Genomic DNA, 14,075 nt, shown 5'->3' on the forward strand with positions numbered 1-14,075 from the left:
AAAAAAATAATAATGATAATAATATTTATTAATAAACAGACAGGTTTTCCACTAAATTAAAACTTTATGTTCACTGTTTGCATTTTGGGAAAGGAGCAGTTTCGGTGCATCACTAGATTAAATCTTTTTTTTTTTTTTCTTTTTTTTTTTTTTTTAGCTTTTTCGAGTCTAACATCATGCACTGAAGATTTCCACACTATTGTCGACAGTAAGGTTTAAGGTTTGATTGTTGGTCTGAGCCTGAGTTTGGGATCTTATGAACCTGTTGTTCATGTTTCAGAAACACTCTCTTCAGCTTGTTTTGAACTGTTCTCTGTTAAGAGACGTTCTGCAGAATCAGGACCTGATGTTTGCTGAGGAACAGATGCAGCACATTAACTCTCTGTGTGTGTGTGTGTGTGTGTGTGTGTGTGTGTGTAACCCGAAGTGTGGGTGGTCCGGCTCCGTCTGCAGCAGATCTGGACGTTTGCCAGTCAGACGATGTGACCTTTATCTGAGCGACCTGTGAAGGAGAGTTTAAGAGCACAGCATCCTCATAATTCACTGAAGCAGTGAACATAAACCTGGATTCACTGAAGTGCCACGAATCCTCTGAATCAAGGTGAGCTCCTGGGGGAAAATAAACACATCTGAATCTTTATTTCTATATTATTAGAGTATAAAACAAGGACATATATATATATAAAGTATATTTCTAGGATGTGCCTGATTAATATTGAGTGTTTGAGTTCATGAGAGAGCATTATTGCTGGTGTTTGTGTGTGAGAACGTTTGGTGGTTTCACTGAGATCATTCATGTTTGTTCTGGATGAAGCCGAGAGCAGCTGGATTGATCATTTCATTATTACAGCAGATAAAAGAGCTTCAGGAAACTTCTTTGTGGATCTTCATCAGTGAGGAGCGTTAATCAATAATGACAAGCTTTTACATATTTATTTCAGATTTCAAATTTATGACCTTCTGAAATACATAAACATATCGCAGATATTATTGAAATAAAATATACTGAATGTATTATGTGAAAGTTATTGGACTTAGATTTAGGGTTTCTTAATCAAAAACAAATCATTTCTTTCCACAACAGGATGAATATATATATATATTGCGACTTTATCTCATATCTGTCATTTTTCTCAAAATTTTGTTCACTCATATTGTGAGATAAAGTTCCAATTACCTTTTTTATTTTGTTTTATTCTGTGACAATAAATATATATATTTATATATATATATATATATATATATATATATATATATATATATATATATATATATATATATATATATATATATATATATATATAAAGGGGCTACATTTGTTAGACTTAAAATCTAATTCAGAGAAAAATGTTACATTTTTTAAATTCAAATTCAGAATTCTGAAAAAAGTTTACACTTGTGAGATTTAAAATCAACATTCAGAAAAAATTTAACATTTTTGAGACTCAAAATAAAAATTCTGAGAATTTTTTTTTTTTTACATTTGTGAGATTCAAATTCAGAATTCTGAGAAAAATGTTATATTTGAGAGAACTAAAATCAAAATTTAGATTTTTTTTTACATTTGTTAGACTTAAAATCTAAATTCTGAGAAAAATGTAAAAAACTGTAAACTTAAAATAAAAATTCAGAGAATAAAATGTTACATTTGTGAGATTCAGAATTCTGAAAAAAAAAAATCACATTTGTGAAACTTGAAATCAAAATTTTGAGAAAATTTTGAAAAAACTGTAAATGTTGTCTTGGCAACAAACGGAATATTTTAGTTTTTATTTTATTTCAAGTAACATTTTTGATACTGTTATAGTTTTTGTTAATATTTATTATTATTTATAATTTATTAATATCAGTTTTCATATTCATTTTACTTAGTTTTATAATTTTTTTAAATACATCTTTATACATGAACTTTTCTTTCAGTTTTAGTTTTAGATATTCCACTAAAATACCATGAGAAATATTGCCTTGGCATCTAGCTGAAAAAGAAAAGTTTTTTATATGTTACTTAATTTCAGTAATCTATTTATTTCTTTATTGTTATATTTTATGTATTTGGTTAGAATGTATGAGTTCATAACCCTGGTTATTTCACCATGCGTTAAAGGATATGAACAGGTAATGTATTAGAATTGGATGTGTGGTTGAGTGTAGTTAGAGTCAAGTGTTGGCTGTGGTTGGATCTGTGATCCTCGGACACTGCTGTCGACCTCAAACAGCTTCTGCTCACAGGAGACAGACAGAAGTGCTGCGAGTTTCTCTCAAGCTGAACTTGAGCTCGAACAATAGAGACAGGAAGAGTGAACAACGGTATGAAGTCACTGCTTCAGAGACTTCACCAGCATCTCTGTTTCCACACATTCACAGCTGCCAGCGGGCGAGAGACAGGCACACAGACTGAGAGAGAGAGAGAGAGAGAGACTCAAATCCCATCGGACTGCAGCCAAACCTCAAGATTAAAGCGCTTTGAACAGAGAAACTCAAGGCAGTCTGTGCGCTTAGAGCTCGCTTTGTTTAGCTTTTTTTAACTCTACATATGGTGACACCGTTTCCATCTTACAGAGACATGTTTTACTCTGCAAATATCCTGTGGATTCACTTTAACACACACAGAGTCATCGAAAGCATTCTTTTAAAAGGACAGATCACTCAAAAATGACAAGTCCGTGCTCTTTTACTCTATTTTGTGGTGCTTTATTGGCACAACAAATATTTTGTACATTTGCATTGGGGAAGTAACTGTGGCATTGCATGCAATGAACATAAGTGGAAAATGAAAATATGCATGCACGAAGAACAAAGAAATACAGTATAAATGACAAATATAATAATCATACCCAAGACCCTGCAAGCACCACACTTAAAGTTATTTTTATTTAATTTTTTTTTAAGCTTAAATGCAATATTTTTCTATTATTTACAAAAGATATATTTTTCAGATATGGTTTTAATATTGTGAATTTGTTTTTATATCTATTTTAATTTTAGCTAAATATGTGTGTGCTACTTACAAGCCTTATTACACAAGAAGAAGTAAATGAGATCGCATTTAGGCAAGAAAATCTGCAGATTAGAACTGTTCTGAGATCAGGATCTGTTTGATGTGGTTAGGGTTTGAGATTCCTAATGTAAACCAGCTCTGACTCTCTCTCTCTCTCTCTCTCTCTCTCTCTCTCTCTCTGTCTCTGTCTCTCTCTCTCTCTCTCTCTCTCTCTCTGTCTCATATTTCTCCAGTCAGTCTGTAAGATCTACTGGTTTTCTGTGGATTGCTGCATGATCTCCTGCGGGAGCAGTAACTTCTGCTCTTATATGAATCTGCTTCTGAAGCTCGACTGTTTCAGATGTTTCTCCGGGGCCAATGGACTTCGCCAGACCAGTCTCAAAGATCTGGATTAAAGAGAAACTTCATGTGTGATTAATCTGAGAAAGGAAGATGCGGAAGGAAAACGGCTTGCAGTCTTTGGGAATAATGGCTGTGTGTCTGCAGATGATGATGATGAGGATGAGGAGGATTGGTGAGTGTTTCATCTCATCTTTGTTCAGGGTTAGAGATTTAATAAGAATGTCTGTTTAGAAAGTTCATCTCAGTTCAGCAGCATCTGAACATCTTTTTCAAATTGAAGATGAAATTAGAATAGTTACTAGTAACTTTATGTTAATAGTAAATAGTTCAATAAAATGTTAAAAACTGTAAAAGAGTTGGATCTGTTGTGAAAATCAACAGCAGCAGACCTGAAACTCTGTCAGAACACTTGTCAGCTTCCATCAAATATCATTCAGATTCTGTGGAAAGTTCATTAAGTTTGCTTGAACTCTTGATGTCAGAAATTAACACTTCTCCTAAAGTAAATATTTGCCTCCTGCAGTTGATTTTCAGGGTCATTTCTGTGCTTCATATTAGTCTCTAGAGGCAATAAAGTCTAGAAAAGAACTTTATGAAATACATAACATTTTGCATAACAGAAGAACTCATAGCTTTTGCCCTAAACATTTTAATCTAAGGTGATATATATATGTTGTTATTTTATGTGTTATATGTTATGTTATATCTTCTATGTTATGTTATGTTATGTGTTATATGTTATTTTATGTGTTATGTTATGTTATATGCTATGTTATATCTTATATGTTATGTTACATTGTTATGTTATGTTATGTTACATGTTACATGTTACATGTTATATGTTGTTGTTGCTGTTATGTAATGTTATGTGTTATATGTTATATGTTATGTTATGTGTTATATGTTATGTTATGTTTTATGTTATGTTTTATGTTATGTGCATAATGTTATATGTTATGTTATATGTTATATGTGATATGTTGTGTTATGTTGTGTTTAGTTGTGTTTAGTTGTGTTATGTGTTATGTTATGTTGTGTTATATTTTATGTTGTGTTATATGTTGTTACGTTGTTATGTTATGTTATGTTTTATGTTATGTGCTTAATGTTATATGTTATGTTATATGTTATGGTATGTGTTATATGTTATTTTACGTATGTGTTATGTGTTGTGTTATGTGTTATGTTATGTGTTATATGTTATGTTATATCTTATATGTTATGTTACGTTGTTATGTTATGATATGGTATGTGTTATGTTATGTGTTATGTTATGTAACAGCAGTGTCTTTTTAACTACACAGTGTCTGTAAATTGGCTAAGATGATGTAAAATCTGGGGAAAGTAAATAATTAATTTAGAAAAGTAAGCACTAAACTGTTTGAGAGAAAGTAATCATTGAGCTGAACGTCCAGGGCTGTGTTTCCCAAAAGCATCATAAGCCTACACTGATCGTAGCTCCATGGGTCTATGATGTTTTTGGAAAATACAGCCCTGGTCAGAGACTATTATCCTCCTCTAAATGCATGTGCTGTAATCTCATGTTCCAGTCTATCCGTACCCACATCAAACCCTCTACTCCTTTGAATCATGCCTCCATTAAAATGTCTAAAGCTCATAAACTTGCATTTATAATCAGAATTAACGAGAGGGCAGCGTGTGGTAAAGTGGTTTGAGACGACTGTGTGTTTGTCTGTAAGCTCACCCATGGGCTTCGTTCAGCTGGAAATGTTCTCCATTGAGAGACCGTAGAAAAGCAGCACTGGGAACCGAACGCTCTCCACGTTTGACTTCAGCAGTAAAGTCAGAACCATCGACATACTCATGAAATTTGTGAAAACCAATATGTGTTTGCTGTTATCCAGCCATCTGCTCTGTGTGCTCCAAGTGTCATTATATCAATTCTGAAAATGAATAATAAATTGCTGATCTCAGTCCAGCGGCGGCTCGTTCCCACATTCATTAAGCGCTGTCTATCCTCAACATTCATCTGATACGAGTGTCTGATACAGGTGGGCAGAAGTCTTCCTTCATTGATATTGTATTTCATCAGTAAGCTTCCCAGCAGCAGTGTGTAGAGTAAAGGAGCGGATGAGCAGATGTTAACGCTGTGTCTGTTCTGATCGGTTCAGGTTGTGTGAAGGCCTCGTCTCCTCGTCTGGCTCTAGAGAAGAGTCTCGTCTGGCCGTCCAAAGACACCCAGTGTGTGCACCTGCTCAAACACCTGCAGAACGGGGCCCGAGTCACCGTCCAGATGCCGCCCAACATCCAGGGCCACTGGGTGTCCACCAGGTGAGACAGAGATAACCCTGTGTGCCATCAAATGACCAACTAGAACATGGATCAAATTATATCCCGCAATCATTAAACCAGTTCTACTGTACGGGAGTGAAACCTGGGGACCTGTATTCAAAAACTCATCCTCTAATAAAGCAAGAAGATATAAATCCACTGTAAACCACGGCTTCACAGGGCTTATTGTTTTATAAAACGGTTATACATAGTAAGGTATCACAGAGCAAATAAAGTATAATTATAATAATAAAAACAGTATTCTTCCACCAAACAATGAAGCTCCTCAGAAACAGTTGTGGTTGCTACAAACTGGTTGCCGAGCAACACACAGAAGTAAACAAATCTGTATGTTACTTTGTAGCATAATTTCAAGGCAGCACGGCTCAACCAATCAGAATCAAGGACTGGAACTCTCCGTTTTATAAAACCTATGTAATCTTTTTTAGAATAGTGAATGATGACTGATTTGTGTTTCGAGGACAACAGCACATCACATATTAAAGAGTGTGTTTTATGTGGCAGCTGCGAGGTGCGTCCCGGTCCGGAGTTCCTCACTCGCTCGTACCGTTTCTTCCACAACAACACGTTTAAGGCGCTTCAGTTCTACTACGCAGACAACCAGTGCTCCACGCCGAGCTACAGTGTGCAGGTGCGAGGCCGTCTGCGTCTGCGCCAGCCCTCCTGGATCGTCCGAGGCGGCACCGAGGCTCACTATCAGATCCACAGCATGCGTCTGGTGTGTCACTCGGCGTCTGCGGCACGAGAGCTCGGCTGCGCTTCCTGGGAGCCCAACATCAGCTACGAGCTGCGGAGCGTCTGCGACTGCGTCTGCGGCTGCGCACTGAACGTCTCCATGCACGAGCTGCAGCTGCTGCGGCTGGAGAAGCAGTACCTGCATCACAGTGTGGATCAGCTGCTGGAGGAGCTGTACCTGGGAGACATTCACACCGATGCGACGCAGAGGATGCTCTACAGACCCTCCAGCTACCAGCCGGCGCTGCAGAACACACGGGTGAGAGCAACACATGAGCCTGGGTTCAAACCATACGTCTGACACAACACCAGTCATAAGGGACAGTCTCTTCAAATAGAGAGTTATACGTTATTTATAAATCATCTCTCCACTGATGTGTGGTTTGTTCGGAGAACAATATTTGTCTGAGATACAACTATTTATAATAATCTAGAATCTGAGGGAGCAAAAAAAATTTAAATATTGAGAAAATCATCTTTAAAGTTGTTCAGATGAAGTTCTTAGAAATACATATTACTAACCAAACATGGAGTTTTGATTATTTATTGTTTGACAATTTTTTTTATCTAAAATTTACACTGAATATATGACATAGATTTTTACAAATATATAATTTATGGTTTTGTATATTTTTATAGTTTAGATGTATCCTTTACAGTCACTATATTTGAAACATATTTACAGGAATATATTTAACACTGAATATGTAATTTATAGTGTGAATATATCATTTAAAGTTTTTGTATTATTTAGTTTTTACATTTTTTAAATATCAAATTTGGACCTTTAATTTATAATTTACAACTTGATTGTATCATTTATAGTTAAAAAAAACAACAAAAAAAAACACTTTGAATGTATCATTTAAAATTTGAGTTTGAATGTATCATTTACAGTTTGAAGTTTGAATGTTCCATTTATGGTTTGAATGTATCATTTAAAGAGTCACATGACTCTTGACCTGTCTCTGATTTGTCTGATTGTCTCTGATTGACTAGGTCAGAGGTCATTCTCATTATCAGATGGTCAGTGTGTGCCCTGCTGTGTCTGGTGTATCCTCAGAATCAGGATGTGAGCTGTGTGGTCTGTGCAATCATCTCTCGCTCAGATGAGTTTGATCCGCCGGTTCTCCCGCCGCAGCCCGAGCTGACGGTGACCCTGAGCGGTCAGTGGGCTTCCCGCCGCTGCGAGGTCCGGCCCGAGGTCCTGTTCCTCACCAGACACTTCCTCTTCCATGACAGCACGCACACCTGGGAGGGTCACTACCATCACTACTCTGACCCGGCCTGCAAACACCCCACCTTCAGCCTGTTCGCCCGCGGTCACTACAGCCGCGGCCCGCGCTCCGCACGCGTCATGGGCGGCACCGAGTTTGAGTTCAGAGGTCAGAGGTCAACTCATTTAAGCACACACCTCGGTTTATTATATTAGCCATTAAAACCAAATCTATATCACGATGCAAAAAATTCATAATGGTTCTAAACATAAAATAAATCAACATTTTACCACCTAAGACATAGAGATGTATAAATAATTTATAGATATATGTTTCATAATAAATATTTAAAATGTTTAAAATAATTTGTATATCAATGCAACAAAAAAAACGTGTATACAAATATTAAATCGATAATAGTTCTAATCATAAACAATCTAAAAACAGATATTTATTGATATTTGTAAAAATTGTGTACATCACAATGCAAAGAAAAAATCTTTAAAAAATATGATACAATAATAATAAAGAAATCTTAAATCATAATGGTTCTTAACAAAATAATTCTAAAATCTTAACATTCGGAAACATTGATATTTATTTATAGATTTTCATAAATATTTGTGTTTATATTCTCTCTGGAAAAAAAGGTATATGTAAAAAAATATTAATATTAGAAAAAAATGTATGTATTTAAATATATATGTTTTTTGAGAATTATGTCACAATGCAAACAACTAAAGATTGTTACTCTTCAAACCTCAATGGTTCTAAACTGTAAGCAGGGGCGGATCTACCGGGGTGGCATAGGGTAAAATGCCACCCTAAAAGAAAGCCTTGCCACCCCTGCTGCCACCCCAGTTGGCAGCAACGAATTAAAGGTTATGGCCAATTTGAAAATTTACGAGAGCGAATCTTTCGTGATTCGTGATCCCGCTCCGAACTCCCGAACTGACTCAAATGATTCGCGAACCCGCTACGAACTCCCGAAATGATTCAAATGATTCGCGAACCCACTTTGAACTCCTGAACTGATTCAAATGATTCGCGAACCCTCTCTGAACTCCCGAACAAATAATTTGCGATCCCCAAACTGACTTAAATGATTCGCTCTCCCGCTCCGAACTCCAAAACTGACTCATTCGCGATCCCCATAACTGACTCAAATGATTCGCTATCCCGCTCCGAACTGACTCAAATGATTCGTGAACCCGCTCCGAATCCCGAACTGACTCAAATGATTCGCGAACCCGCTCCGAACTATGACATATATTCAGATATAAATGTAATTTAAAAAATACATTTATTTTTTTCGATTTTGAATATTGCACCTGTCAAACATATTAACCCACTTTTAAAAAGCGTGAGGATACGTAACAACTTCGTTTTGTGTCAGAATTTTCACACTTTCATTCATAAATTCACCCCATTTGTTTGAAAAGTGACAGGGGTTAAATCGCGGAAATGGAACTTGCTGTATAAAGTAGAACGTCACGGAATTCGGCCTTTTCTTAATGAATAAATCAAAAGTAGCATTTAATCAAATCTCGATAGTGATTGATAGTGATTAACACTGAACAGAAGACAGTAAGTTTGTAAATGATAGCCTGTGTCCTTTTGTAGTGTGCACATATATTTATCATTAAACTGTGATAACTGTGACTAAATTCAGTATATATACGTCTGCCATATGTTGCCACCCCTCAAAAATTCCTGCCCGCTTCTCGCCACCCCATCAGTATTTTTCTAGATCCGCCCCTGACTGTAAGTATATTCATATTTTCTCCACTGTTTGTGTGTGTGATCCTGCAGTGAGTGAAATGCGCGTGAGACCGATGGATCTGGCGACCGTGTCTCTGCTGAATGTGTTTAAAGGGAACAGCTGCGGTGCTCAGGGCGCGTGGCAGGTGGGCGTGGAGCAGGACGTGACTCCGACCAATGGCTGCGCAGCGCTGGGGCTCCGCCTCCCGCACACTGAGTATGAGCTCTTCCGATTGGAGCGTGACGCTGAGGGCAGACTCCTGCTGTTTAACGGTCAGCGGCCCAGCGACGGCTCCAGCCCTGACCGACCCGACAGACGACCCACGTCCTACCAGACCCCGCTGGTGCAGTGCTCCGCCGCCGGGGGTCAGAGGTCAGAGGTCAGCGCCGCGCAGCGCCTCGGCAACCTAGCAACCACAGCGACGGCGGTCTGGAGTTTGCTGTTTGTGAGTTTCTGACCCAGAATGCACTTGTGTTATCCGTCAGACGGGACGGATGAATGAAACTGCTGCAAAACAGATAATACACTTTACCAGAACGAAGCCTGACGAAGACTTTCACTCAAGACTTCCTAAAACATGCCTCAGATTCGAAGGAAAAACACCCCGAAATAAAGATTCTGTCATTATTTATGTACAACACAACAACAGTTCATATAAAGATGCCTATTTCTAAGAAATCATATATAAATTAATTCATCAATGATATATTTAAACGAAAACGAACAGCTTAAGAATTTTAATTTCTGACCTGAGTGAATTTGAGATGAAGATATGAATATTTTAAAGGCTACATGGAAGGAGAGGGAAATATTAAAACTGTAGATAAACACTTCTGACTTTTATAACTTGTAGTACTTAAATTACAGTACTGCAGTGTGTGGAGAAAAAGAAACGAGGTAGAATAAAATAGTGCCCGAAGATTTAGTTTCTCTCTTTGCATTCTCTCTCTCATCAAAAAACACAGTTTTTTTTTTTTTTAATGTTTCCTCTCATAAAAACTTTTAGGATCAAAAAATCTACAAAAATAAAAATAAAAATTACCATTTAAAGTTTTTTTTTTTTCATCTTAATTTTTTTTTTTTTACTCAAAAAAAAATTATTTTTACAACAACAACAACAAAATAGTTCGCTAAGAAAAATATCTAAAAAATATCATTAAAAAAAAAAAAAAAATTCTCATTTTGTTTTTTTTGTTTTTACCATTTTAAGTTTTGTTCCCTCCTCTTATTTTTTATTTACTCTTATCAAAAACATTTTTCATAAAAATGTTTGTCAGCAAAAAAAAAATCATTAAAAATAAAATCTCTCATCGAAAACAATTTTTCTTCTCATAAAAGCTTTTCCCATCCAGATACAAATATTTTTAAGTGAGGCTAGATCATGTTCGGCTTTGATGCAGGCAGGATCAGAGACGCTGGTGTTCTTTTCTTCTGTATTTAACAGGCTTCAGATTTTAGGAATGCTTCAGATCAGAGGGATTTCTGACAGATGCTGTTCAGGCCAGTACTGACCCTTCAATATTTCAGATTCATCAGAACATACAGTGAATTATGAGTTTGTGTAGCATTTTATCTGCTGAGATGTTTAGTGACACACTGAGACTGACAAGAGAAACACTTAATTCATTCCAGCTGTTCGGATCGTTTCAGTGTGATGAAGGAGATTCATCTGAACTCAGCGGATGCGTTTTAATCATACGTCAAGAACTTTTAGCATTGATTTTTCCTTCTGTGTAATGATGATGAACTACAGTGAAGCTCAGTGTTTGTTTCAATGCTGAGAGCCAAACAGGAACCAGAATGAGTTTTTAACAGAATAAAAGTCTCCTGCTTTATTCTGACACTTTAAATCCACAAAAACACTTGAAGTAATGTTTTATATTAATTGACAGTAAAAAATAAAACTATGAATAGTGTTACATAATATATATATAATGATAAACACTAGATATGCATTTTTGGTTTTGAATTCATATATATATATATATATATATATATATATATATATATATATATATATATACTGTATAAATATCAGAAATAATGTTTTATGAAATATTTTAAAACATAAAATATATTTTTTATATATATGAACTGTATATATAAAATCACACACACACACAAATTAAAAAAATCTAGTCAAAAACACTCCATCAAGAAATGAGTAGACAAAGGAAAGACACAAACATCAGGTTCAGGTTTTTTCTTTTATTTCTTCAATGTCATCTAGTATGAGACACTAAAGTGTGGATAAATGCTGCTCTGACAGAAAGTACATTAATAATATAATTAATAAATGATAATTACAGTAATAAAACAGTCTGCGTTGGAGTTGTTAGGAACAGAACGAATGTACAGGAGGAGGCACCTGTGTCTCTGGTGAAGGTCCGAAGCTCTTCCTTCGTCTGGACGAACCATTAAAACCACATTTACACTTTCCATCGAGTTTGAGTGAAACGAAACGCGTTTGAGGGGAAGACTTTCAGAAGCAGTTCATGGCTCTAACATCCGTCTGGCCCTCAACAGAAAACAGCAAATGAACCCAAACAAAGAGAGACGGGGGTCTCTGACTCTACAGGATGAACTTGCCGAGGAAGAACCCGATGAAGATGGCAGCGATGACCACCAGCAGCGAGGGAAGAGATCCGGCCCTGGACTCCAGACCCAGAGCAGAGCTGGAGTTACTCGTGAGGTGCTCGCTGCGCTGGGACCTCCTCAGCCTCAGACCCTCGTCCTGACACACACACACACACACACACACGAGACACACACACGCACAGACACACACACACAGACGCACACATGCACACGCACACACACACAGACAGACACACACGAGACACACACACGCACACACACAGACACAGACAAACACACACAGACACACACACACACACACGAGACACACACACAAAGACACACAATGTTTTTTATCATCATATTTGGATTGAAATAAAGCTTAAGTAATATATAAATAAAAATCTGCTAATACTGCTTTAAGTCTGCATTTTCATTTAGTTAAAGCATAAATTGCAAAAAAAAAAAAAAAATTAACAAAACAACTAAAACGGAAATAAAACAATTAAAATTAAACCTAAATAATAATATAAAAAAATAAACTAATAAACATTACAAAAGCACATTATAAAAGCACAAAAATTACTAACTAGACCAAAAAAAAAAAGAAAAAAAAAAAAACTAAAACAAATGATTCGATCAAAATGAAAATAAAATAATTAAAAAACCCTGAAGATAACTAAATATTGAAATAAAACTAAAATGTAAACTGAAATCACTAAAGCACTAAAAGCACTAAGTGGACATAAATAAAACTAAGTAAATTTAAATAATAATTTAATAAAATTGTATAATAAATGTCAAAAGTAGAAAGAAAAAAAAAAGTAATTAATGCACTAAAGCACTAAAATGACTAAGTAAACATAAAAACTAAAACCTAAAAACACTAAAACTGAAAATTAATTATAAAAAGAAGGAAAAAAAAGTAGTAGAAGTAAACAAAAACTAGTAAAAATGACATACAAATCAATTACAAAAAATGTAAAAGAAAACGAAAAACACTAAAATTACAAAACGGGACCTTGATAAAAACAAAAACCAAACTAAAAAAATCTAAATAATAATGTTTATGTATAACAAAATAAAATAACTAATAAATGACAAAATAAATACAATAATTAAAAATTAAGCAACATTTAAATAAAATTTAATTAAGTATCCCAAAGTAGCAATAAAACCATAATAGTACATAAATGATACTAAATAACAGTGGCACGGGTTATTCGGTCAAAACTTAGTAGTAGAAAATAATAAGTGAATTTATATTAATTATGCTCCGACTTTAAATTATTTTCTTGGCCGATACCCAAACCGATTTTAACAAACAACTATTGGCCGTTTCTGATACTGATACTGATTTAGGTCAATTGCATAAAGCAGGGCTTAAAAACAAACAAACAAAAAAACTCTGTTCTCTAGGAGCAGAATCTGTATTTGAACGTTTCTGTTCCTCCGTATTATTACCGTACTTATTGAGTACAAAAAAATACCAGGTAATAACTAATAACTGATTTCTGGTCACACCAACACTGGTTTGTCATAGAAGCAAAACATCATTCAAAACTGTAAAGCTTTTGTAAAATAAAGAAATGCGTTTTCTGCCGTCTCGGTTTCCTTTCCGTGAACTTCGGAGCGAGTTACAATTATCCAAAACTTAACACAATTTTTTCTTTCATTTTGTTAATCTATTAGTGATTTAAGTTAAATATATTTAGTGTATAGACCTTCTTTTTTTTTTTACGTAGCCTATATGGTTTTATTCTGCTTTCTGTTTTTGTACAGATTTTATTTTGTTTTGGCAAGGATTTAAAATGTAATAAAAAATCGGTTGATAAATATCGGTGGCCGATAAATCGGTGCATCCCTAATTGATATTGTTTCTAATGCTTGATTTAGAAGACTCTTGTGACGCACCTTGAGCTGGCGATTCTCATCGTTGAGCTTGCTGACCTCCGTCTGCAAGCGCTTGCACTCCTCCATCATCTTCTTCTTCTCCGAGTCGTTCACTGACACCGGCCCGTCTGCTTTAGAGGAGTTCAGAACCGGCGCTGGTTTAGACTCAACGTCGCTCTGGAGGACGAGGACGGGGAAATTAGACACAGAAGACAAAACAGCTCAAAATCAACAAACA

At 35.7% G+C, this 14,075-nt stretch overlaps 2 protein-coding genes across 3 annotated transcripts in view; one reads left to right on the forward strand and one right to left on the reverse strand.

Annotated features, from left to right (window-relative positions):
- Window positions 1–3,164: 3,164 nt before the first annotated feature.
- On the forward strand, window positions 3,165–10,304 carry LOC113045183 (protein APCDD1-like). Its single transcript, XM_026205394.1, has 5 exons — window positions 3,165–3,512; window positions 5,473–5,632; window positions 6,158–6,647; window positions 7,452–7,773; window positions 9,418–10,304. Exons 1-5 carry the CDS (start codon window positions 3,431–3,433, stop codon window positions 9,822–9,824), a joined length of 1,461 nt encoding a protein of 486 aa, XP_026061179.1. The 5' UTR covers window positions 3,165–3,430; the 3' UTR covers window positions 9,825–10,304.
- Window positions 10,305–11,555: 1,251 nt separating this feature from the next.
- LOC113045184 (vesicle-associated membrane protein-associated protein A-like) overlaps window positions 11,556–14,075 on the reverse strand; it is an 11,908-nt gene continuing 9,388 nt past the window's right edge. For both annotated transcript variants that reach the window (XM_026205395.1, XM_026205397.1), the window contains 2 exons: window positions 13,859–14,014; window positions 11,556–12,101 (listed from right to left, as the gene is read on the reverse strand). In XM_026205395.1, coding sequence (XP_026061180.1) covers window positions 11,940–12,101; window positions 13,859–14,014 — 318 coding nt within the window. In that variant the 3' untranslated portion in view covers window positions 11,556–11,939. The remainder of the gene's footprint in view (window positions 12,102–13,858; window positions 14,015–14,075) is intronic.

The sequence above is a fragment of the Carassius auratus genome, chromosome 27 (assembly GCF_003368295.1).
Source record: "Carassius auratus strain Wakin chromosome 27, ASM336829v1, whole genome shotgun sequence".
Lineage (NCBI taxonomy): Eukaryota > Metazoa > Chordata > Actinopteri > Cypriniformes > Cyprinidae > Carassius > Carassius auratus.